The sequence below is a fragment of the Maylandia zebra genome, linkage group LG7 (genome assembly GCF_041146795.1).
Source record: "Maylandia zebra isolate NMK-2024a linkage group LG7, Mzebra_GT3a, whole genome shotgun sequence".
NCBI lineage: Eukaryota > Metazoa > Chordata > Actinopteri > Cichliformes > Cichlidae > Maylandia > Maylandia zebra.
The window spans coordinates 34,843,297-34,870,101 of NC_135173.1; the positions used below are offsets into that span (position 1 = coordinate 34,843,297).

The window sequence follows — 26,805 nt, forward strand, 5'->3', positions numbered from 1 at the left end:
TTTAAACGTTTATGAGCTAACGTTTATTCAGGTAGAACAGGTGAGCATCACAGAGTGTATTTTAAGTTAAATCAGTAAAGCAACAATTTTGAAAAAGGAGTCAGTGATAGATTTTATCCACAGTTAGTCACACATATACACATATTTTATTTTATTAAGTGAAGGTTAAATATGCTAGATACTAGGTGTTCCCAATCAGGGATACATACAAGCGGGATACTAATCAATCAGTTATCTAAACAACTACAACTGATGAATTAGCTTTGAGCAGAAAAGGTAACAGTTAATGCAAAATAAGACTTAGAATATAGACAAAATAAATTAATTTGTGACTGTAATAGAAAAGTAATGATCAAAATAAAAGGTAGGAATAAAAGGTTGAAAAAGCACGATTAGAAAAATATTACATGCATTAAACAGTTTAATATAAACTTAACAGAAAAACGTGGCTAAATTATGAATGAAAAGTTATAGATTATTGTTGATTTGAGACCACAAAAAATGAAAAAAAACAACAACAAAAAAATGGTTTAAATACAGTAAAAATATAAGTAGAACTTATTTAGCTAAAAGTTTGTCTAGCAGTTTAATTGTTACGTATTGGTGTGGAATAACAGATGAAACTATTGACTGCGAGTGTCTGACTCTCCTCTCCTTAATGCTGCAGTCCAGAGGACGGGGAGATCCATCCCGAGATCTGTCGGCTCTTCATCCAGCTGCAGTGCTGCCTGGAGATGTTCATAACGGAGATGCTCAAGTCGATGTGCCTGCTGGGGGTGCTGCAGCTACACAGAAAAAGTACAGTTACAGTAGTGAACACACGGTGTGATGATGCTGAATTGCTGAGTAAAGATAAAAAATAAAAACCGCCTGTGGCCAGGTGTTTGAGTGTAGTATTTAAAAGCCAAGTGTAGTATTTAAAAGCTTTAAAAATCAAGTGTTACTCCCAACTGATTTCATTTTGCTTTCAGATAACAAGAATATTATTATTGTTGTTTTAACCACCTTCCAAGTGCAATATGCTGCTACCATGGATATTATGTTTTGGTTTGTTTGGGCTGTGTTTGTATAGTCGGAGTAATTGGATATATATGCCCAATAACGCACAGTACAGATGTTTGATGCAGCTTGATGAGATGCAGACTTTACAACCTGAAATCCCCAAAAGACCTGAGTGGATGTTTGTGGTTCAACTTATAAATATTTCTGACGTATATGGAGAAAAAAGTTCCGTGTTTTCCAGGCAGTTGTGCAGCATGTCTTGCATTTTGTGCTAATGGCTCAGTCACACTTGGAGTAAAAGTAGAACACTCCTTATGACTAGTATATCACCAGGTGGTTGCTTGGTGATTGCAGTGATTATTCTTCACTTTCATCAACCAGTTGCAAGTCGTTGCAGTAACCAATTGCTTGTTCAAAGGTGACAAATTCATCTTCTGGGGGAACACATTTGTGTACAGGTCGCCTCATGGTAGCTGCTGTCTCCAACCAATCTCACTCCGATTTGTGAATGATCACCGTGTAACAGCACTTTGACCAGACCCTTTGTCACTGTGCAGTTAAGTTGCCATCCTGCAGCAACTACATCACTACTTGTACACTACAGTGAATTTCTGCACCAGATACAGTGGCTTGCAAAAGTATTCGGCCCCCTTGAACTCTCCCACATTTTGTCACATTACAGCCACAAACATGAATCAATTTTACTGGAATTCCACGTGAAAGACCAACACAAAGTGGTGTACACGTGAGAAGTGGAACGAAAATTATACATGATTCCAAACATGGTGACTCTGGACGAGCTGCAGAGATCTACAGCTCAGGTGGGGGAATCTGTCCATAGGACAACTATTAGTTGTGCACTGCACAAAGTTGGCCTTTATGGAAGAGTGGCAAGAAGAAGGCCATTGTTAACAGAAAACCATAAGAAGTCCTGTTTGCAGTTTACAACAAGCCATGTGGGGGACACAGCAAACATGTGGAAGAAGCTGCTCTGGTCAGATGAGACCAAAATGGAACTTTTTGGCCAAAATGCAAAATGCTATGTGTGGCAAAAAACTAACACTGCACATCACTCTGAACACACCATCCCCACTGTCAAATATGGTGGTGGCAGCATCATGCTCTGGGGGTGCTTCTCTTCAGCAGGGACAGGGAGGCTGGTCAGAGTTGATGGGAAGATGGATGCAGCCAATTACAGGGCAATCTTGGAAGAAAACCTCTTGGAGTCTGGAAAAGACTTGAGACTGGGGCAGAGGTTCACCTTCCAGCAGGACAACGACCCTAAACATAAAGCCAGGGCAACAATGGAACGGTTTAAAACAAAACATATCCATGTGTTCGAATGGCCCAGTCAAAGTCCAGAACTAAATCCAATCGAGAATCTGTGGCAAGATCTGAAAACTGCTGTTCACAAACGCTGTCCATCTAATCTGACTGAGCTGGAGCTGTTTTGCAAAAAAGAATGGGCAAAGATTTCAGTCTCTAGATGTGCAAAGCTGGTAGAGACATACCCTAAAAGACTGGCAGCTATAATTGCAGCAAAAGGTGGTTCTACAAAGTATTGAATCAGGGGGCTGAATAATTACGCACACCCCACTTTTCAGTTATTTATTTGTAAAACATGTTTGGAATCATGTATGATTTTCGTTCCACTTCTCACGTGTACACCACTTTGTATTGGTCTTTCACGTGGAATTCCAATAAAATTGATTCATGTTTGTGCCTATAATGTGACAAAATGTGGAAAAATTCAAGGGGGCCGAATACTTTTGCAAGCCACTGTATGCTTTGAAGACAGCAGTCACTGCGAATGGTTGCAGACATGGTCCTCATCTTTGAAGCAAAGGCACAAGCTCAAGTTCATTGCACACTGTTAAGCTAATTTGTTTGCGCTGCAGTCTCCAACTGCTGTTTTCTATAGGGTGACTGTATCATAAGAGAAAATCAGTTTAGTTTGTTATTATTTAATGCTGAACTTAGTTGAAGAGTATATGTAGTGTTTTGATCTTACATTGCCTCCAATTTTAATCTTTCTCCAGATCAAAAATATGTCCACAAATAAATAAGTTTAGATATTACTAAGGAAACAAATTAAATTATAAACAAGCTGCAAATACAGATTGTTTGTTTTTTTACATTGCAGCCTTTACTAATGTTACGAAATCAGTTTCACCCCGGTTCTTTTTATTCCTCGGGCATCCAGAGACTGCACCGGACTCAGTAGTCATTTTCACAAAAACCTTTTATTCATCTTCATTTAAGCATGCATCTTCTAGAACAGCGGTCCCCAACCCCCGGGCCTCGGACCGGTACCGGTCCGTGAGTCATTTGGTACCGGGCCGCGAGAGTTGAGGCTCAGGTGTGAAATGTATGGTTTTCAGGGGTTTTATCGGTTTTCAGCGTTATTTTGTTGTCGTTTTTATCGTTTACTCGGTTTTCCTGGGTCTTTTCACGTGTGTTATGAATAAATTTTCTTTTTTTCGGTACCGATACTAGTTTTATTTTGTTGTATTTATCCACGACACCTTAAAGGCCGGTCCATGAAAATATTGTCGGGCATAAACTGGTCCGTGGCGCAAAAAAGGTTGGGGACCGCTGTTCTAGAAGCAAGGCCGGTGTCCCTCTGAAAATCTTCCACTCCTTTGTTTGTTACAGTCAGCTTTATAGAAGCGACCCCATCATAAAACCCCCATGGTGTGCTGCAAACAAAAAGTTTGTGTGTGTATGCACCAGTACCTGAGTGAGTGTGCATGTAAGTGTGGGTGCGTCGTAACAGTCAAAGCACTGTGTGTGTGTGTCTCTGTATACGTGACTTCCTGGGGGTCATAAAAGTAATCTCCTCACCCAAGCTACACCAAATTCCTCTAGACAACATACAAAACACAGTTAACATATTACAAACACTGAGACTCCCACTCTGCATCCACTGGGCCATTGGCCTCTTATTGTCTTACATTTACAGATAAGCATGTGGAGAGTCTCCTGCAAACCTGCTTCTAAGTTATAACAATTATGAGTTTTTATTAAAGGTACAAGCATCAGCATCAGCAATCCCCAACTGCAGCTTCCTGTCTCCTTTTATGACAGCAGACCCCCAGTGTCAATAAATTCCTTTCCCTCTAAACAATTACACACACTCGCAAGCCTACAGCTAAGCCAAACTGAAACACAGACAAATCCTTCCCTATTCCTCTGATCTAAGCAAATAAAACATTATATTGTAATAATTATTTTCTTGTACTCACAAATCCCTCTTTTGATCTGCCCCATGGCAGATCAACAATACACTATAGTCACTTCTCCCCTGTAATATTCAACATTTTCCCAAGAACACACTGTAATAGCATAATCAACATATACTGTAGCCTGCAAACACAGTTCCCTTCACTCATAAATCCAGTAATCCTGTAGTAAAAAAACATCAACCAGTTGTGTCCTGTTATAAATCACATGATCAAATCACATGAAGAACTGTAATGCTGTAGAAAAGAGAATGCAAATGTTAGTGCTGCGCAGGTATATACACACTTTCTCACAGTGACCTCTGTGAGCAACACAAGCCCATGAATAACACAGCGCTGGTAAATCCACAAACACAGAAAGTGCCATTTAAAAGGTCAAATCGGTATGGCCCAAAGCTCATGCAACCTAGGATGTTGCTGTCATCTTTCTGCTCCTGTAAAAAGAAACACACATAGATTCATCCACCCTTTTGTCCTGTCTAGGTGGAGGTTAACCTTGAGTAGTGGTCAAGTCAGTCAAGTCTTGTGAGCTTTTGTCAGCTTTTACCAGTCAGTCAGTTTTGGGTTTTTTGTTGTTGTTTTTTTCACTCATTCATTCATCCATTCTTTCTTTCTTTGCTGATAGTGGAATCAATTGTCGCATTTCGTTTCCACCCTCAGCAAAATGACGTCATTTCAAAAGAAAAAGAAGAATTTAGACTGGATTACCTCGTTGAATCCTTTTTGGGCAGGGACTCATTTTCTAATTGTCCCAAATAAGTGACTTTCTTCCGAGCCCATTGTAATTTTGGAGAAACTCACTTGCAACGGTTTTCTCGACGTGTCGTATAGAGCTTTTAATTCCCATCGTGCAGATCTGCTTAAAGAAAAGAAATTCCCAAACAAAACTCTCAAACAAAACTCCCAGTGCACTGTTCAAAAACCAAAAAAATAAAATAAAATAAAAAATAACCAATCAAAATGAAAAATAAAAATACAGAAGCCCGGTCTTAGGACTTGTCTCAGAATATTCTTCCTCTATTAGGTGAAAACACACCAAATCTAAAACTTGGTGAAAAAGAAAAATACCTCAGCCAATTAAATCCCCAAAACTGATCGCCCTGATGCCGGCCGGCTCGCTGGCCAGGCCCACAGAAGTGCCCGCAGAAGTACCAGCTGAAATTTGGAGGAAAACACATCGGGGATGCAGAGGTCAAGGACAGAAGAGAAGAAAAAAGGTGACGGTGAGACAGCGGAGGCTCGAAGCGAGGAGGAGGTTTAAACCGTGTCTGCCATCTATCGTGATGGGAAATGTGCGATCGTTGGCAAGTAAAATCGACGAGCTCTCAGCACTGGTACGGAGTCAGAGGGAATACCGAGAGTGTAGCCTGATGTGTTTCACCGAATCATGGCTGCACCAGGTCATTCCCGATGAGAATGCTTCCGTGGAAGGCTTCCACACTGTTCGGGCGGACAGGGACAGCATCGCTAGCGGTAAGCGTAAAGGAGGTGGGCTTGCTGTTTTAGTTAACAACCGGTGGTGTAACCCTGCCAACATAACAATCAAAGAAAGGATTTGTTGCCCGGACACTGAACTGTGTGCTGTTGGACTCAGGCCGTATTATTTACCCAGGGAATTCTCTCACGTCATCTTGGTGGCTGTCTAGGTTCCCCCCTCTGCTAACCCCACAGCTGCATGTGACACTATCCACTCTGCCATAGCTCGGCTACAGACTCAGCACCCGAGTGCCTTTATTGTGATCTCGGGTGACTTCAACCATGTATCACTGGACAATACACTACCAACATTCAAACAATATGTGGACTGTCCCACCAGGGGAGAGAAAACTTTAGACTTACTGTATGCTAACGTCAAGGATGCATACAGCTCCTCCTCCCTCCCCCCACTTGGTAGGTCAGATCATAACCTGATTCACCTCACCCCCCGCTATGTGCCAATTGTGAGGAGGGAACCTGTGACCACCAGGACTGTTAGGAGGTGGTCAGAGGAGGCAATAGCGGAACTACAGGGCTGTTTCGAGGTGACCGACTGGGAAACACTCTGTGAGCCTCACGCCGAGGACATCAATGGGCTTACTGAGTGTATCACAGACTACATAACTTTCTGCACCGACTCCATTGTTCCAGCTCAGACTGTTCATTGTTACCCAAATAACAAGCCGTGGGTGACTAAGGACATCAAAGCCCTCCTCAACAACAAGAAGAGGGCTTTCAGAGGGGGCAACAAAGAGGAGGTGAGGAAGGTCCAGGTGTTACTAAAGGACAAGATCAGAGAGGCTAAGGACAATTACAGGAGGAAGCTGGAGTGGAAACTCCAGCAGAACAGCATGAGAGAGGTGTGGAGGGGCATGAAGACCATCACTGGATTCAGGCCAACCAACAGCAGGGGAGCTGAGGGAGGTGAGAATAGAGCCGACGAGTTGAATCTGTTTTTCAATAGATTCGACACCACAGTGTCTGCTCCCACCCCCACAACCTCACCTGCACTCAGCCTGGAATCCAGAACCACACCACTGTGCCAGCCTCTCTCTTCACATGTTGCCTCCTGTGAGATTCCTGACACCCCTCCCCCACCCATCACCTTCACTCAATACCAGGTTGAGATGCAAATGAGGAGACTTCACTCAGGCAAGTCTGCTGGACCAGACGGAGTGAGTCCCCTTGTACTCAAGACCTGTGCCCCCCAGCTGTGTGGAGTCTTTCATAAACTGTTTATGCTGAGTCTGAGTCTGCAGAGGGTCCCGGTGATGTGGAAGACATCATGCCTCGTCCCTGTACCAAAGACGCCTCGTCCCAGTGGCCCCCAGGATTACAGGCCCGTGGCACTGACCTCCCACATCATGAAGACCCTGGAAAGGCTCATCCTGGACCAGCTGCGACCCATAGTAAGACCACATCTGGATCCCCTTCAGTTCGCTTATCAGCCTCGTCTCGGAACAGAGGACGCCATCATCTACCTGCTCAATCGTGTCTACACCCATCTGGACCAGCCGGCGAGCACTGTGAGGGTCATGTTTTTTGACTTTTCCAGTGCTTTCAACACCATCAGGCCGACCCTCCTGGGTGATAAGTTAGCAGCGATGCAGGTGGATGCTTCTCTGGTGTCCTGGATTGTTGATTACCTGACAGGAAGACCACAATATGTACGTCTCCCACAGTGTGTGTCTGACAAGGTGATTAGCAACACAGGGGCACCACAGGGGACTGTCCTCTCCCCCTTCCTCTTCACCCTCTACACCACAGACTTCAGCCACTGCACAGAGACCTGCCATCTTCAGAAGTTTTCTGATGACTCTGCGGTGGTTGGATGCATCAGCAGGGATGATGAGACAGAGTACCGGGCTGTGGTCGACTCCTTTGTCACGTGGTGTGAGCAGAATCATCTGCAGCTCAACGTGGCAAAGACCAAGGAACTGATCGTGGACTTCAGGAAGACCAGGAAACACTTGACCCCTGTTTCAATCCAGGGGGTCAGTGTTGACATTGTGGAGGACTATAAATACCTTGGAGTACACATTGACAATAAACTGGACTGGGCTAAAAACACCACAGCACTTTACAGGAAGGGCCAGAGTCGTCTCTATTTTTTGAGGCGACTGAGGTCCTTCAACATCTGCCAGAAAATGCTGAGGATTTTCTATGAGTCTGTGGTGGCCAGTGCGATCCTCTATGCTGTTGCATGCTGGGGGAGCAGGCTGAGGGTCGCAGATGCCAACAGACTTAATAAACTGATCCGTAAGGCCAGCAATGTTGTGGGGATGGAGCTGGACTCCCTCAAGGTGGTGTCGGAGAGGCGGATGCTGTCCAAGATAAAGACAATGTTGGATAACACCTCCCACCCACTCCATGACATGTTGGTCAGTCACAGGAGCTCGTTCAGTGAGAGACTGAGATTACCGAAAAGCACCACTGAACGACACAGGAAGTCTTTCCTGCCTGTGGCCATCTCCCTGTACAACGCATCCACTTAACACACTGTTTGCTGCTACAACTACACATGTTTCTTTTCCAAATATTTATTTATAAGTGACTTATGTATGTATGTATGTATATATATGTATATATTGTACTATTCTTAGTTAGCGTATTGTCTGTCTTGTCTTAATGTTGGTTTAAAATGGAGCACTGTAACAAAAAATAATTTCCCCCAGGGATCAATAAAGTATTCTGATTCTGATTCTGATTCTTTCATCAGCCAACCAATGATCAGATTGAAATGATCAGTTTCTTCCTTTGTCCCCAGGTGTGTGCCATGGTAAAACCTTCCCCATACATCAGAAACAAAAAACAAAACAACATTATGTTGTAATAATTATGTTCTTGTACTCACACTAACTATCACATTATGTTCTGTTTTTCCCACTGTATAGAAGGAAAATATAAACTTCTGACACTTTTAGGATTTACAGCTTCAGAATTTGGGTTTCTCCATTATTGAACTAATTAAAATATTATTAAGTAAATTATTAAAATACAAAACTTTTATGCAGTTCATTTACATTTAGTCAGGAATTCAGATTGACCTACTGTACTGGACCCTCATCTAGGAATAATTTCTTGTGATCTGCAATTCATTTCTAGTTCACTTGGTAATGAGTTCAAACTGCATTTGTCCAAAAGTGCTGTTTTCGGCTTAAAACACATTTAAATACATATAAATATTAAAGCATTTGCTGAATACTTGTTTTGTTTGCTTATAGTTATTAAAACTAATTATGCTGAACATCAGTAGTTGATAGCTAAGGGCACAATGCAATAAAATATATCATGTGCTATTTTTATATGCACAGTTTTCCCAAGCTCACTGGGGCTTTAGGGGTGACTGCACAGGTTTTGTCCAAGTGCAGTAAATGTTCCTGTTACTTCTAAAAACTGTTTGGCTTAATGAAAAACGAATTAAAACTCTAAAAGTTCATTTACTGCAAAACTGGTGATTTTATTTTGGATCTGCCTGAAACCTCACTGTTGGCCACCTGAAATTCTTATATGCAGGAAAACTCCTGATATATTTAAATGTTATATGTAAATTGCTGTATAAACGTCACAACTTTCCCATTTGAGATTGCAGTGGAGCTGTCATTTTGTATTGAAACAGTAGGGGGAAGCAGAGTGCTGTATTCACGTTCATTACATTTTAAAAACATAATTAAAAAAATGTTAAAAGGAAGAAATAATTTTTGTCAAATGTTAAAACTAAAGTATTTAATTTTCTTGAAATCATGAATTGCATTCCAGATGTAAGTGTTTTATAGTGTGTGAGATTTCTTTGTCAATCATGCTTGAGTGCTGCTGTATTTGTGCGGTTCTGAAGGAACAGACTCGGAGCCAAGGGTGGATTTCAGGCTGGACGAGAGCTCAGATGTTCCCATCCTGGAGGACCGATCCTCTTCTCCCATCGACTTTCCTCAGGAGCAGTGGTTGGTGGGAAATGATATTGAAAACATAGAGAGGTACACGCACTGCACTTGCTTTTAAATTTATATTCTGAAAATGTTTTACCAGTATAAACTCTGTTTTTGTCCAGGATTATCTAAACTACTCATAAAACACTGCTGGTTCTTTGTGTGCAGAGATATGCGAGAGATGCGAAATCTACTCAGCAAACTCAGGGAGACGATGCCCTTGCCACTGAAAAATCAAGGTATGTAATATTTGTTATAGGTAAAATATATGTAAGAGAGTTGATAAAGAAGAATGGAAATCAGAAAGGTCCTTAAAACGTTTCTCCAGAAGGCATTTGGTTTGTTTATGTGGGCAGCTGAAAATTTCAGAAGGTGGAGATTTTGGAACAGGGTCGCTTCTTATTTTGGTCGGCACCCTCTCAGTCCATGGTGATATAAAACTGGCTTCACTGTGGACAGTGACTCTGGTGTTCTAGCAAATTCCAGTTCATGATAGGTTTGAGCCTTGTTGGTTCCTGGGTTTTTTAAAAGTCATCAATGGTTAGATTTTCTAAAGCCTCCAATTAGAGTCCAGAGTAGGTGAAGAAGCCTAGTTCCCCTCAGACCATTGGAATTACAATATAAAAAAAGTTTATTATGAATTGTGTTATTACTGGGGTCCAACATGTTGTCTACCAAAGCTTAAAAGTGAGACATCTTTGATTTTTGTGTTTGTTTGTTTGTTTGGGAAGAAAACAATCTTTGTGTTTTTACATAGCGGAAGCTAACAAATGTACATATTCAGGCTATGCACAGGCAAAGTCAGTTTTCAGCTATCTCTAGTGTGCTTGTGTCAAACTGCCATGGTTGAATGTGTCACAATGTGAGGCTGGTGAGTCTCTGTATACCTGTGTGGTGTAGGTTAAACAATTCATCTACAGCCTTATGGCGCATAAACATAACTGGCTCCTACGATATTTGCATTCCTCTTACTGTAGAAGCTAAAGGATTTAGAATTTATTCAACTATGTGTGTGTAGGCTTAAAATAAGCTTTATACCAGGAAAGAATGAGCTGTTTAGCACACTTCCTGAATTTTGCCTTTTAGATTTCATCAGCCTCTTTGTTTTCCCCCCCCGATATGTGTATATGTTGATGCTGACAGTGTTTTTCTAGGAGAGTTTTACTGAAGTTTAACCTCCAGCAGATGATGGTTTTGTAATGGCTTTGGTGGTGTTTTCAGCAAGGGTGGGTCAAATGTTCCATTGACAAACACTTTAAAGCTGCCATAATGGTTATTCAAGATGGATGTTGGTTCCTAGTTGTTTAGAAATGGTTCCAGATACCTGGGAACTTGAATGTGACATCACTCCCACCTAGCACCTACAACTGGTAGTTCCTCTGGTAACTTGCAGAATGAGAGCAAACAGGAGTTGTTTTTGGTCTTACCAAGGCAAAAGCCATTCAGGTATCACTAGCAATACAGCATAATACTTGTGGTTTTGCACTACTGCAGTAAAATCATGGATAAAGCCTGGTCAGTGCTCTCTGAATGGCTTATTTAGGGAGCCACAAATACACAACAGTGGCAGTACAGATCAAAGGTTTTCTTTTCTTGCAGGGCAACTCAGGGTTGCCGGTGTTGCTTCGACTTTCCAAGTGGGAAATGCGAGTTGGTGTTCTAGATTCAAATTCCAACTGGCAACTTGGAAATTCTGATTTCTGACTTATTCAGAAACGTAGAACAAGAGACTTTGCCAATTTGTTTAAGTCTACACTTCTCTTTCTTAGATATTCATTGAATTCGTTGGACATTCCCAATCAATACTCTCTTGACTGAGTATTGGTCAATCAAGTGAGTGCTGTCCTTTTTTATGCTGGCAAAGAGAATCTACCAGTTGTAGTTGGTCATGATCACTGACTGACTGATTGCGGTGTCCTACGACAACAGCTTCCGGACACCTATAATGCCGTGCTGAGATGCATTCCCAGGTGATTTAACCACCATTCAAACACTGACCCATGTGACCTTACCAACATGATGGGAGGGTTGGGCACCAACTCACAAATCTCCTGACAATATGCAAACATGCCCTGCCATGTCTGTGTATGTTGGAGCGACCTCCAAGGTGGCAGTCGGACTAGAGTTTGAAGTTGGAATTTTTGAGTTCCCAGTTTACTTTTTCAACTGGAATGCCACCTGTCAATTCAGATAGCCCCACCAACCCCAACATAGCAATTCAAGCTGGTGCAGTGCATGTAAACAGTAGTAAAACTGTAAAAATTGTAGTCTGTCACTGTCTTGTATTTATGATTTGCCACGTGGAGAGCATTGACCAGGCAAAACCAAATCCCGTTTTTTCTTTTTTGTGATGTAACTCCCAAGTTCTGATATTTAGGAGGTGACCTCTGACGGTGGACTTTCTCTGGCTGTGATGGAAACAAGATAACATGTTTGTTTATTGCAGATGACAGCAGCTTGTTGAATCTGACTCCTCACCCACTGATAAGGCAGAGGAAGAGACGCTTCCCTGGACTCTGCTGCATGGTGTCCGGCTAAGAGTGTGACAGAAAAGGACTTTCATTTTAATTTGTTTTATTCAATAATGTATATTTATTTAGAGGCACTTTAATATTATTTAATCCCATCTTTCATTTTTTTAACCAATATCTGAAATTGTAATCTTGCAGTATCTGTTACCAGGTTCTATTTTTCCTCGTCATCTTGATATTTACTGTTTCAGACTTCTCAGCTCATGTGTTCAGGCAGCTTTGGTGCTTGAAGTTTCAGGATTGATTTTTCAAATGTATCTTATTAAGACATTTATCTTCTAAGCTCTATATACCTGAGAGCGCGTAGGCTAACTGTTGGTAATATTGCTTTGCCATTCTCAGATTCAGGTTCCATCTTGTTGGGCTTTAAATACAGAGATATTTTTCTGGTGCTATTTATGACATACAGAACCACTGGGTGATGTATTAGAGCACCAGCAGGTCAGCCCAAAACAAAGGGCCCACCGTCAGCCACACCCTGCTCCGTTTAGATTTTTTTCTAACAACCTGAAAGTGTGCACTTAAAAATAAACAGAAAGGAAATCCAGCAACAGCCACTATCAGATACTAACAAGGTAAAACACAAAGATGAAATAATGCTAGCTTCAGTTCACCAGTCTCTTCTCTGCTCACTCTGTTCCTGTTTCACCAACACCGCACAGAGCAGATGCACATGGTGAAACAGAGAGCAGAGGAGAAACCAGAAACAACATGTCCTAAATTAAGTAAATGTCATGAATAATTTTTTTTTTTATTTGGTTCATTAGAGCACTTAATACTGCACTTTGGCCAGTATTCACCTTGTGCTGCCATCAGAGTGTTGGCAAATTAATAACTTTGACCAATAGCAGTTGGTAAAGATTGTTGCATAGAATCAATTTACACTTGCTAAATAGCGTGTACGTTATTTTTCAGGTCTTAAATTATAGCATGATGTCATGCTTAAAGACTTTAAAACAGTTTCATGCTGTAAAATTATTTTTATAATTAGTGTTGTAGAATTAAAGAAGTATTTTCCTGGGGGAAAAGGACACAATTGAAAATTTAGCTATCTACTATAAGCCCAAAATTTGGAAATTGTTTTAACCCCCTTTTTATTTTTGCAATAATGTGGAAACCATTAAATGTAACACAGGATATGAACCCTTATCACCCAGATGAAAGTCCCTTAATTGACCTAGCTGGCTAAAAGTGCACTACTTCTCTTAAAAAAGACCCATGATTAGCCAAAGTCATCAATGGTTAGATTTTCTAAAGCCTTCAATTAGAGTCCAGAGTAGGTGAAGAAGCCTAGTTCCCCCTCAGACCATTGGAATTACAATATAAAGAAAGTTTATTATGAATTGTGTTATTACTGGGGTCCAACATGTTGTCTACCAAAGCTTAAAAGTGAGACATCTTTGATTTTTGTGTTTGTTTTAGGGGTGCAACGATACACAAAATTCACGGTTCGGTTCGGTTCGATACTTTGGTGTCACGGTTCGATATTTTTTCGATACAAAAAAACTCTCACATGTTTAAGCTGCGGGAGATTTCACTTGTCATGTTTGCATAGTAAGCTAACAATTAATAAGACGATGTCAGAGGAATTGGTGCACAAATTATCATCACTCACAGATCAGTGCTGTCGCTCTCTATACACAGTTCGCGCGATTGCAAAGTGAAAGCAAAAAAACAAGCGCAAATTCAAACACGATTTCAATATGTCACATATTGACAGTGGCTCACCCAATGACATAATTACCCAGCTACATTTCTGAAAGAATGCAAAAGCATTGACATATATTTTTCCTTCCTACAATAGCCCGACAGGCAGGGGAGAGATAGCCCTGGGACGTCGGGCTAGCGATATTGCGAGCCCTGTATCTGATTGAGGAATCACTCATCTTTGGAAAAGAGAGTTTATTACAGAGAAATGTCTCTTTCCAAAATAAAAGCTATACTATCCGTTTCTTCTGGGCTATATTCTCAGCAGCATATTATACATATCAGGTCTCCATAAGGAGAATCCTGTGCTAACAGCTGTCTAAATGACTCGGCTAAAGTTTGTAGCATGCATGCTTGTTTTTGTCTTTGCACTAGGATGATGTCGGTGTAAATGTGCAGTCATATTCGTTGTGTTCCCACTAGTGCTTTCAGGTTAATCTCGTTGAAATAACCTTAACGCCACAACACGGGAAATCTCCGTTAACGAGCTACCCTATACAGAGGGGCTAGACGGCCAACAGTTAACGAGCTAACTGCGCTAACACACTAGCTCCCACCCATGTAATTGAGCATTGCATGGCACATCCAACATACTGTTTTACTTTAGTCCATGACTCGCTTACCTTCAGGGTCATACGTCACATGAAAACCAAAATAATTCCAAACGCCAGATCTGAATGAGGGTGGGGAGGTCCACTTCTGTCTCGCTAGCTTGCCCTGCGCTCTTCCTTCTGACCATCCTGTCTGTGTTGAGTGCTCAGTGAATCTGCGTTCGACTACTCCGCCTAGGCTGCACTCTCGAGCCTAGGCGGAGTAGTCAAATGCAGATTCACTGAGTGCTCAACACAGACAGCATCGTCAGAAGGAAAGTTGATAAAATAAATTACAAATTTTGTATTGTTCTTTTTTTTTTCTCCCCTTTGGTTTTCTTTCTTTCTCTCCCCCTCTTTCTTTCATTCTTTCCCCCTGTCCTATCCCACAGTCATGTCTGTCCCGTTTGCAACTGAAAATAAAATAAATTCATAATTATAATAAAGGTCAATCAAATGGACCAATATGATGATCCACTTAAAATAAATCCTCTTGGCATCTTTCTTGGCCTCAAGACAACAATTCTGATGGCTATAGATCCAAACGGGACACAAAAAAAAAAAAAATTGAAAAAAAAAAAATTTGAAAAAAATTGTATTGTTCGATACATATGCGTACCGAACCGAAAGCACTGTATCGAACGGTTCAATATCGATACGAATATCGTTGCACCCCTAGTTTGTTTGTTTGTTTTGGGGAATTTTCTTCCCAATCTTTGTGTTTTTACATAGCGGAAGCTAACAAATGTACATATTCAGGCTATGCACAGGCAAAGTCAGTTTTCAGCTATCTCTAGTGTGCTTGTGTCAAACTGCCATGGTTGAATGTGTCACAATGTGAGGCTGGTGAGTCTCTGTATACCTGTGTGGTGTAGGTTAAACAATTCATCTACAGCCTTATGGCGCATAAACATAACTGGCTCCTACGATATTTGCATTCCTCTTACTGTAGAAGCTAAAGGATTTAGAATTTATTCAACTATGTGTGTGTAGGCTTAAAATAAGCTTTATACCAGGAAAGAATGAGCTGTTTAGCACACTTCCTGAATTTTGCCTTTTAGATTTCATCAGCCTCTTTGTTTTTCCCCCCCGATATGTGTATATGTTGACGCTGACAGTGTTTTTCTAGGGGAGTTTTACTGAAGTTTAACCTCCAGCAGATGATGGTTTTGTAATGGCTTTGGTGGTGTTTTCAGCAAGGGTGGGTCAAATGTTCCATTGACAAACACTTTAAAGCTGCCATAACGGTTACTCAAGACCCCTGGAAGATGAATACTAACCATTTTCCTGACTTTACCACTGTTTTCAGTTTTACAGTTCCATTAATATCAAGAAAAGTCCAAATCAAACATATTAAAATGTACAAACTATTTAAATAGGAAGGATGCAACAAGAAATGTAATGTCTGGAAGTGTGTCCAGGGGATAAAGCCAGTTGATGTCCATGAACGTTTCTGTAGTCCCATTCTCTGGCAAAGTCACTATTACCCTATAGTAACACTGTCACATTAGAATAAAGTGTTACTCTAGTTTTAAGAAAATCCATCCATCTATTTTCCAACACTTATCTGTGTTTGGGGCACGTGAGCAGCGGTCTAAGAAGAGATGCTCAGACTTCCGTCCCCCCAGCTACTTCCTTCAGCTTTTCTGAGGGGACACAGATTCATTCCCAAGCTGGAAGAGACATCTCTCCAGCATGTTGTCAGTATTGCCCTGGGCATAGGGTAGGGACATAAATCAGCTAGGAAATAAACAGCTTTGCTTTCAAAGTAAAGAAATGCATCATAAAATAAAAAATTAAAAGTAAATCATTTTGTCATTTTGCCCTTCATCCTAGTAAAACAACAAGAGTACTGAATCCAGTTTTGTGTAAGAATGATGTCTTTTAATATCTTGAAAAAATATCAAACTTCCTTTCATAATATTATAGTTATAGTTATTTTCCTAGCTGTTGCACTAAACTAAGCTAAGCTGTCAAGGATGTATTTCATTGAGTAATCTGGGATGTTATGCACACTGAAGCCTCTAGGGGACACTAGCATTATCAGTCTAAAAGAATAGTTTTGACGGGAAGAAAATATTAAAAAAGCCGCACACACAAACACGCAGACAAAATCCATATGAAGCATTCTACCAGAGCCATTTTCCTCGCTGAATGTAACGGTCACCTGTGTTGTAAATTAGTGTTTGTGCTATTTATTACTTTAATGTAACATTGGTGGTGTTTCAATTGAGGAATGCGACGTTTTATTTTTGTCAGGCATGTGTTTGACTTGTGTGTAGTTACCGTGTCCTGCAATGTAGAGAAACACAGCTAAACTTATGTACAGCCAATAGGACATTTTATAATATTAATAAAGTTTTATATACAAGATGTTTTTTGTTTAATTTCTAACCTAAAATGTTTTAATACTTTGGGCAGCAGACCAATTTGCTTTCTTTCTATGAATGAAACGATGAGGTGGTAAGTATGACTCCGTGTTCTTAGATTACCTACAAAGCTGAAATCCAGATGTGCTTAGCTTAGTTTGACATAAAGAAACTTGCTAATGCAAGAAAATCCATGTGTCTAGATGATTAAACATAATTGGAGCTCAAATGCTCGTCAGTGAGCCAATTATCAATTTTTTATCAATTTACTACACCAGTAAAAATCTCCTTCTGAACCACCTCCAACAGTGCGAGAGAACAGGGTAAATGGTCTTCAGCCAGGAGCCACCTCTCCCTGCTGGTTCACTCCCTACCGTTCATTTCCTGGACTAAGATCATTGTCCCACAACTTATCATTCCTCTGGAGCCAGAGCCAAAAGCTCCCCTGCTCTGCCTCCTACATAATACCTTGGATAGCTCTTCTCCTACTCTTGCCACCCATGACTCCAAGAGATTTCAGGAAATTCTATGTGGATCTTCCAATGAAACGTCTCTATCCATCTTCCAATGGGAAGATCAATGCTCTCCACTCTGCTTGTTAGCTTGCTGCCAGGAGCTCTTTTCTCTCAAAAGCTGCCTCTTACAGAAACTCAGCTGTACTACGGACCAGAGCATGATGTCTGGATGCAGTGATGTTATGTTGATCTCTCTGGGGAACTTCAACTGCCTGCCAAGGGCTGCTGTAATTTACCAATTACCTCCTAATGACAGAAGGGACCTCAAATGAATGGGACAGCTTGGCACTTTACTTCCCTGTCGGACAAACTTGATCAGCTGCTGGGATGTGATTGGCTGGCCATCTTTTCATCTGGTCTGACATTTGGTCTAACAAAGAGAAGGAGAGAGAACCTACCCAATATAGGTGTCTTTAGACTGTGGGAGAAAATCAAAGTACCCAGAAGAAACCCACATTGGCAAAAGGAGCACATGCAAACTCCATGAATTAAACTTCTCCAATTATACAGCTGAAAACAACGTACAGCGGGGCAAAAAAGTATTTAGTCAGCCACCGATTGTGCAAGTTCCCCCACTTAAAATGATGACAGAGGTCAGTAATTTGCACCAGAGGTACACTTCAACTGTGAGAGACAGAATGTGAAAAAAAAAAAATCCATGAATCCACATGGTAGGATTTGTAAAGAATTTATTCGTAAATCAGGGTGGAAAATAAGTATTTGGTCAATAACAAAAATACAACTCAATACTTTGTAACATAACCTTTGTTGGCAATAACAGAGGTCAAACGTTTACTATAGGTCTTTACCAGGTTTGCACACACAGTAGCTGCTATTTTGGCCCATTCCTCCATGCAGATCTTCTCGAGAGCAGTGATGTTTTGGGGCTGTCGCCGAGCATCACGGACTTTCAACTCCTGCCACAGATTTTCTATGGGGTTGAGGTCTGGAGACTGGCTAGGCCACTCCAGGACTTTCAAATGCTTCTTACGGAGCCACTCCTTTGTTGCCTGGGCGGTGTGTTTTGGATCATTGTCATGTTGGAAGACCCAGCCTCGTTTCATCTTCAAAGTTCTCACCGATGGAAGGAGGTTTTGGCTCAAAATCTCACGATACATGGCCCCATTCATTCTGTCCTTAACACGGATCAGTCGTCCTGTCCCCTTGGCAGAAAAACAGCCCCATAGCATGATGTTTCCACCCCCATGCTTCACAGTAGGTATGGTGTTCTTGGGATGCAACTCCGTATTCTTCTTCCTCCAAACACGACGAGTTGAGTTTATACCAAAAAGTTCTACTTTGGTTTCATCTGACCACATGACATTCTCCCAATCCTCTGCTGTATCATCCATGTGCTCTCTGGCAAACTTCAGACGGGCCTGGACATGCACTGGCTTCAGCAGCGGAACACGTCTGGCACTGCGGGATTTGATTCCCTGCCGTTGTAGTGTGTTACTGATGGTGACCTTTGTTACTTTGGTCCCAGCTCTCTGCAGGTCATTCACCAGGTCCCCCCGTGTGGTTCTGGGATCTTTGCTCACCGTTCTCATGATCATTTTGACCCCACGGGATGAGATCTTGCGTGGAGCCCCAGATCGAGGGAGATTATCAGTGGTCTTGTATGTCTTCCATTTTCTGATGATTGCTCCCACAGTTGATTTTTTCACACCAAGCTGCTTGCCTATTGTAGATTCACTCTTCCCAGTCTGGTGCAGGTCTACAATACTTTTCCTGGTGTCCTTCGAAAGCTCTTTGGTCTTGGCCATGGCGGAGTTTGGAGTCTGACTGTTTGAGGCTGTGGACAGGTGTCTTTTATACAGATGATGAGTTCAAACAGGTGCCATTCATACAGGTAACGAGTGGGGGACAGAAAAGCTTCTTACAGAAGACGTTACAGGTCTGTGAGAGCCAGAGATTTTCCATGTTTGAGGTGACCAAATACTTATTTTCCACCCTAATTTACGAATAAATTCTTTACAAATCTTACCATGTGAATTCATGGATTTTTTTTCACATTCTGTCTCTCACAGTTGAAGTGTACCTCTGGTGCACATTACTGACCTCTGTCATCATTTTAAGTGGGGGAACTTGCACAATCGGTGGCTGACTAAATACTTTTTTGCCCCACTGTATAAAGTTCTGTTGTTGCATTTTAGTTTTTCTTATAGTGTTGCACAAGAACTATGTTTGGTGCCAGATTGTGAAAACACTTGGACAACTAAAGAAAGTGTGGGAAGACAATAAGCGTACTCCCCCCTTCGCTATCTATATCTGTCGAGTGTCAAGCACTGAACATCTGGTTTATGTCTGAGCAGCTGGGAAACTCCAGAGCTTTTTACTTCCCGTAACAAGGAGGACTTTATGTGCACTGATTGTTGTGGGGTTTTTGTTTTTTTTTTTGGTAGTTTAAAGTTTTTGGGCTCTGATTGGTCAAAGTAAGTCCAAATATCAAGCAGGTTTCCAAGAGAAATAACAGTGGGAGGTTTATGATTATTATTATTCCTGCTTTCAGGACCCTCAGAGTCACATTCAGCTCTGCCTGCAGTGCAGAGAGCATTTACTCCACTTACACTTAACGTTAACATTCAGCCAAACAGGTTAAGTACAGAATTACATTTGCTGAACAGGACATCACTGGTGAGTTTGATTTTTTTTCATGTTTTTAAAGAAATGCATTTTTTTTTTTTTTAAAGGGAAAATACATTTTGCTGAAAGCTTGCAATTCACCAGTTCACACCTGGTTGCTTTGTTCTTTTATTTCTTTATAGTTTTCACTTACTTTAGTCTTATGTTATATTCATATAATGTGTCCACTGTGTGTTAAATATGATAAAGCATGCATTTTCCTACAAGAAAAAAGCTTCTCGCTTGCATTAAAAAGGAATTTTGTCCAATTGCAAAACACCACTTATGATATTTACCTGAATGAATAAAAGGAGATTGGGGACTTTCAATAATGAGCTGGGAATTACATCATCTTCAGTGGAGGTGAAACCACTTTGAGTTCCCATGATGGCTCCCTCCAGCAGCTTGGCCCTGCTGCTGCTCCTCAGCTGCCTATCAACCAGTCTGGGCTGTTTCTGCGACCGATACTCCTGGAGCTCCTGGTCTGCCTGCTCCAGCACCTGCAACCATGGCACACAGAACAGAGCGAGGTGAGACACACACAGAGCACAGACTGTGAAACCAATATAGACGCAAGCGATAGGTGAGAAAAGTGTATGATGCTGAGAAGAAACACAGGTGAGATGCAGCATAGATATCACAAACAGGTGGGACACTCTACAGAGTGCACATGTAATGCCTATTTAATCAAAACAGATAAAATGGCATGCAGAAGTGTCCTTTTTAGGATTTCTTTCAGAAGTTTTGCTTTTTCTTTTGTTTGCTGTTAAAGCCAAAGTAATTGTGCAACACTGTAAATCAAAAATGAATCCCTTTCCTCTCCCATTTTCAACTGCTGTAGAGAAATGCACATGATGCCAGCAGATGCTGCATGTAAAAGGATTTCATGCTTTTTTGACAGGCAGTTTCGGCATGATGAATATTTCTGGAAGAGCAGCTGCTTTCAGTTATGTCAGCAATACGACAGCAGAGCTTGCAACCAGCACGCCTGTCCAATCAACTGCCTGCTCACTGATTTTGGGCCGTGGTCCGACTGCTCGCCCTGTGCCAAGAAACAGGCAAGGAACTCGCAGTCACGGTGTAAAACAGTGACTCTCATCTTAACTCTACATTTTCTCCACACATTTCTAAACGGCCACATTATTGTCCTTGGATTAAATGGACAAAAAAAATGAACGACCAAAATAAGACGGTGTTTTTGAAAGCTCTGAAAAATACAAATAAAGGGTTTTATCTTTAAGAAAAAGCCTTTCATCTAAGAAAATATTAGGTCTACATAAGATTGAGTAACATAGATGAACATTTTTACCAAATAATAAACATAAAAAGAGTTGAATATATATAAAATAGATTTGATCAGCATTTGGGTCATACTGAGGGCTTTAGGTAACCAAATAGTTGGTTACTGGCTAAAGGGTAACTCCATATAATATCAAATATAATATTTATCCATCTGTTACTGTTACAGTATGTAGAGCTATCACTGCTGCTACATCACTGCTTGTAATAATCATGATCATTGTCATAAAAATATACCTCTATTTGTAATGGCATACTAAGGAGGAGTAATGCTATATAAATGATGAAATGAGCACTTGCCAATGCCTTACTAAGACCTTGATATTGTTTAATAGTGTGATATTTTTATAAAGTGCTGATTTGAGATTGGAGGAACAAATTAGTTTATAATGGAGGAAACTTAAAATCTAATATAATATAACCAGAATGATCACCGGCCTCATTCTCATGTCACTGGCACAGTTTCGGACCCGGTCTGTCGAGAGGCCGGCTCAGTTCGGTGGATCCGACTGCAGCCCCGAGCTGACAGAGGAGAGGCAATGCTATCCATCCACAGAGTGCAGGATAGAGTCTGTCAACTGCAGGGACAACTTCAAGTGTGATAACGGTTAGTGGTATATTAACATAAATGATATCTACATAATTGCTTCACAGTAAAAGAAATAGCTTCACATTCTTCCTGCAGGGCGCTGCATTAACTCGACACTGACGTGCAACAGACAGAACGACTGCGGGGATAACTCCGATGAGAGGGACTGTGGCGAGTTCACTGTTGTGTGTCCTGTAGAGAAGAGAGTGGCTCCAGGGTCTGACCTGGTGGGGAACGGGTAAGCTAAAGGTCAAAAGGTCACAGCTGAGATCCTGACTCATGTCAGTCCTCTTGCATTCCTCCCTCCTGTGTTCATATATTATGTTCCTCCTCCTCAGTGGTCCAGTCATATTTCTACTTGTAAACAGATAATCACCGTTTTGTTTGAGGCTGATATCAAGCTTTGAAAGCAATTCAAATAGGAAAACAAAGCATCTGACGACTTGAAATTTTTGGTTTGTGCATAAATATAGAAGCATAATATTTTAAAAATATCACAGATAAAAAAATCCTTGAAAATTAAATGTTTAAATCTTCACGATAATAGTGAATATCATAAAAACATTTATAAACACAAAACTCTGACATAAAAATGCAGAAAATGCTTTCAGTACTTTTTATTACACTTTATTCCAGTTTATTTATTCAGAAATTTCAATATAAGCCAATAATGACATCAGCCTGTGAATGTACTTTTAGACTTTAAAATGGACTTTTTTCTTACAAGCGAATGAGATTTGACTTTCCCCCGATTTGTGTTCGTGAAGGTTTGATGTTCTCGCCCAGGAACCGAGGGGAGCAGTGCTGGACAACATGTTCATGGGAGGAACCTGCGTCATTGAGAGGCCTCCAAGCACATTACTCTACCACCGAGTTCCTTACAACTTTAAAACTTTGAAGATCAAGGTAGGTCTTGGTATTGGAGTCTTGCATTCATATGGAGCTGTTGTCACTTCCAGGTAAATAATCAGCAGTGACAGTCTTTACAAAGTCATTTTACTTGTGTCACTAAAGTGGTTGCAATAGAGTCAAATCCTACCCAACTGGCACTTAATGCAAACCAGCAGCAGCCTGATCAAGCTAACACATGCACTGCCAGGTGCATCGAGCAGCCACCTTAAGACATTAACAGTATTTTCAATGTAATCTTTAAAAAGTGGAAAAGCTGAAGTGTTCCCAGCAACTTCCACACTTGTTAGCACCTAAGGAAGCTCACATTGAGTTGTACACAACACTGCTTGACATACGTTTATATAAACTGCTTGTGCAGCACAATGTCATGATGTGACGAACGACCATTGAGCAGCAAGGCTACAATCACTGCAGCAGACACACGAGTTAATGGAGCCTGTTCTTTTATTTTTATTGATCAAAGCTTGACTTTACTAAGCTTAACCCGGCAGTTCTGTGGAGCATTAGTGATGTATACCAGCAGCCCTGTCTAGGTAATTGGTAGCCCTTTATAACGTGCTGCTGATGAGCCACACTTTTCTCAAAACCTTCAGGGGTTTTTCCACATTCCAAAAAGGCAGATAAGCCACACAACCATTTGTGCACATTTATAATTAAAGCTTTCAAACAAAAGTATCCATAATAAGTACATTTGTGTTAAAACCGAATAACCCTAGAAATCCCAAATGACACCTAAAACCCCCAAGCGACTCTCCAACCAAACTTCCCACTTGAGCTCTACCAGAACCTTTAAATAGTGTTCAAACCCCCGGGGACACATTTGCTCAAACACATTGTAGAAGGCAAAAGAGAGAACAGGCGCGTGATCGCTACACCACAAATCCACTTACACTAAGATCTATATTCATAATAATTGCGCAAATGCATTACCCACACTTTTCTAAACTACATAATAATCAACTACATTTGTGACAAGTACTGTCTCTTTAACTTACAGTATCTGTCCACCGTACGCCAAGTAGCCACTCGAGTGCAGAATCACACAAATCATTAAAATGTTCAATAAATATATTTATAAGTATATATTTAAGATCTCTAATGTGTACGTATGTTTCTTGATGTGCGAATGGTTTCCTAAAGTGCAGAGTGCTAACTAAAATGCAAATTTCCCCGAAAAGGCATCTGCTAATCTCTAAAATAAAAATCTAAATTATTCTAGACAAATAACGAAACGCCTCTTTATTACATGTGGACATTAGAAATGATGTACAGTATTTTTTATTGGTACTTATTAAAAAGCACTTTTTGTTTAAACACTGTGTGAAACATTCAATCAAACCACTGCTGTGCTCAGCCCAACAAAACATAACAAAATGTGTTTTAAATGGAAAGGATGGTGCATTGAACGCCCTGCTATGTTACCCAAGAGTTGAACCGGTGCACCGCCTGTTTTATATGGCAGGGTTTGAAAAGTCCCAGGTAACAGATGTAGTTGTGGTTGTTTAGGTTGGAGAGCCAGAGGACTTCAACACTGAGCCTCAGCCGCTGCACGCCGAGTCCATCGATTTGAAGACCTCCCAAACGACGCCTGGCAGCAGCACGCAATCTCAAGGCTTGTTTTTCTTTTTCTTCCCGATCTTTTTCTTCAGTGCATCGTCTAAGTCGCACTCCGATTCTAAAAGTGAAGCTTTTGAAGCTTCAAAGAAGAAGGTGAGTCCAGAAAACTGTGGGATGCACTCACAAGTTTGACATGATGTAGTTTTGAGAAACCCAGATTCACATTATGCTTTCCCTCATTTTCTAATCATAGATGTAATGTTAGAAGGAGAAAGAAAAGAAAAGGAAAGAAAAGAAAAGACACGATGTTTACATTGTATAAAAAATGACCGCATTAGTAGGATCTGAAACACAGTCCCCACAAAGATAAATAGGTCAACATGTGTGCAGGAACACATATTTCTTTTTTATCTGTATTTTTCCCCTTATGATCTTCTTATTTATTTCTTGGATGTTCTTCTGTAGGACTCCAAGTTTATCAGAGTGAACCAAGTCCTTCCTGTGTCAACATTCAAGATTCGGGACCCGGGGGACCTCGTCCTGTCACAGCCCTTCTTACAGTTCCTCCACGCCCTTCCTCTCGACTACAACTACGCACTCTACAGGGAAATCTTTCAGCGCTTCGGGACACACTACTACAGCTCAGGGACATTGGGAGGCCACTATGATCTGCTGTACCAGTACAGCAGAGAGGAGCTCAAGAGTTCAGGTACAACAGCACAGCCTGGTGGAAAAAATGGAAAATGCAGCACTGGGCACATACAGTAAACTGAAAAATTAATTAAACACTAAAAACTGGAAAGAAAAAAAATGAAGGAAACACTCAAATACCACAGTACAACACAAAGTCAGTTAAGCTTCAGGGATATCAGATCTGTCCAATTAGAAAGCATAAAGCACTGTGAGGGCATTTCACCGGCTTCAGTGCAAATGAAATTAACAGCAAGTGCACTAGAGGAGCAACAATGAGACATGACATGTCACACAGCCAGAGTTTGACACAATGACTTCCACGTGGTTATTTGTGAATTTTTCTGACCAGTCTGTCAGAAACATCCTTCGGTGGCTCCTGTGCTCACAGCCCAGCACCGTGCCTCTTGACTGGCATTTGCCAGAGAACACCACAAATATTTTCGAGCAAGTCTAATTTTTTTTTGTACATCTGGTTAAACGAGGCTGAGTAACCATTCCTCCAGTTTTACCTCGCTTTCATCCTGACCTTTTTCTTTATATTCTCAACATATAGGGGAATGGGAGAAATACGCTTTGACCTGTTCACTCCTCAGAAACAACACGTTGTTGTCTACAACATAAAACACACAACAGCTTGTTTTGATTTCCTGCATTTCTGCATTTCTTGCTCTTTTTCTCTCTGTAGGTGTAACTGAGGAGAGCGCGATAGACTGCCTGGGCCGAGAGACCACCTGGACTATCATCCTCTACACAGAACACAGGCGTGAAAACCGATGCTCTAACAACCGGATGACTCAGAAATATGAAGGTAACAATAATACTATATTTCTGCCTCACTGCCTCAATAGAGAGCATTGATTTAGTTTCTACCGTGTTATCTTCTTCACTCTTTCCCTGCACATTTCTTTTGTCCAGGCTCATATGTTCAGGCATCGGAGAGGTCTTTCTCCATGGTGAAAGGAGGTCGAGCTAGAGAGGCAGCAGCTCTGGCCTGGGAGAGGCAGGGCGCCACTCCGGATAAAATATCCTTCAAGAACTGGGCAAAGTCTGTCCTCGAAAACCCTGCTGTCGTCGATTACAAGGTTAACTGTAGTATTCTTTCCTCAAGCATCACAGAAATAACCATCTACAAAAAATCTTGCACTTACATCTGAGTCGGCGTGTCCAGCTGCTTCCTCTCATAGATCTGGTTCATGGAATTCCTTGCGCTTCCACAAAGAGGAGGCACCTGAGGAAGGCCCTGCAGCAGTACATGCAGGAGTTTGATCCCTGCAAGTGCGCTCCCTGTCCCAACAACGCCAGGCCTGTTCTGTCCGGCACAGAGTGCAAGTGCGTTTGCCAGACTGGCACCTATGGAGCCAACTGTGAAATACGGGCTCCTGATTACACTTCAGGTATATCTGGTGCTCACCAGGTCTAGTTATAAAAACACTGTTGCTGTGTGATGTGGAAATACTTTGAATTTAAAGTGTCCTTAGTGAAATAGCATTGATATAACAGTGGGTTATTTCACAGTGTTCATTAAAGTGAAAGCCTGGGGGAAGAAACTGCCTCTGTGGCGGCTGGTCTTGATAAACAGTGCTCTGTAGCGTTTGCCTAAAGGCAGCAGTTTAAACAATTTGGGAAGATCTGCAGACTTGATTGTCCGTTGCAGTCTGGCTCTGTCCTGATGTATGGCGAAATGAAGCTTGTAGGCTAAAGCGCTTCGAGAGGTCAGTGAGACTAGAAAAGCACTGTTTGACCGGCAGTCCAACATGAAAAGATCCTGATCA

General features: G+C 41.3%; 1 protein-coding gene across 3 annotated transcripts in view; it reads left to right on the forward strand.

The window, feature by feature from the left end:
• c6.2 (complement component 6, duplicate 2) overlaps positions 1 to 26,805 on the forward strand; it is a 31,551-nt gene that overhangs the window by 932 nt on the left and 3,814 nt on the right. Inside the window, exons 3-15 of one of the 3 annotated variants that reach the window (XM_023152184.3) lie at positions 668 to 798; positions 9,556 to 9,694; positions 19,799 to 19,818; positions 20,408 to 20,513; positions 20,885 to 21,041; positions 21,745 to 21,889; positions 21,968 to 22,109; positions 22,639 to 22,777; positions 24,290 to 24,493; positions 24,806 to 25,049; positions 25,719 to 25,841; positions 25,949 to 26,115; positions 26,202 to 26,427. In XM_023152184.3, coding sequence (XP_023007952.2) covers positions 668 to 798; positions 9,556 to 9,694; positions 19,799 to 19,818; positions 20,408 to 20,513; positions 20,885 to 21,041; positions 21,745 to 21,889; positions 21,968 to 22,109; positions 22,639 to 22,777; positions 24,290 to 24,493; positions 24,806 to 25,049; positions 25,719 to 25,841; positions 25,949 to 26,115; positions 26,202 to 26,427 — 1,943 coding nt within the window. The other 2 variants (XM_004538494.5, XM_004538493.5) reach the window with 2 other exon arrangements.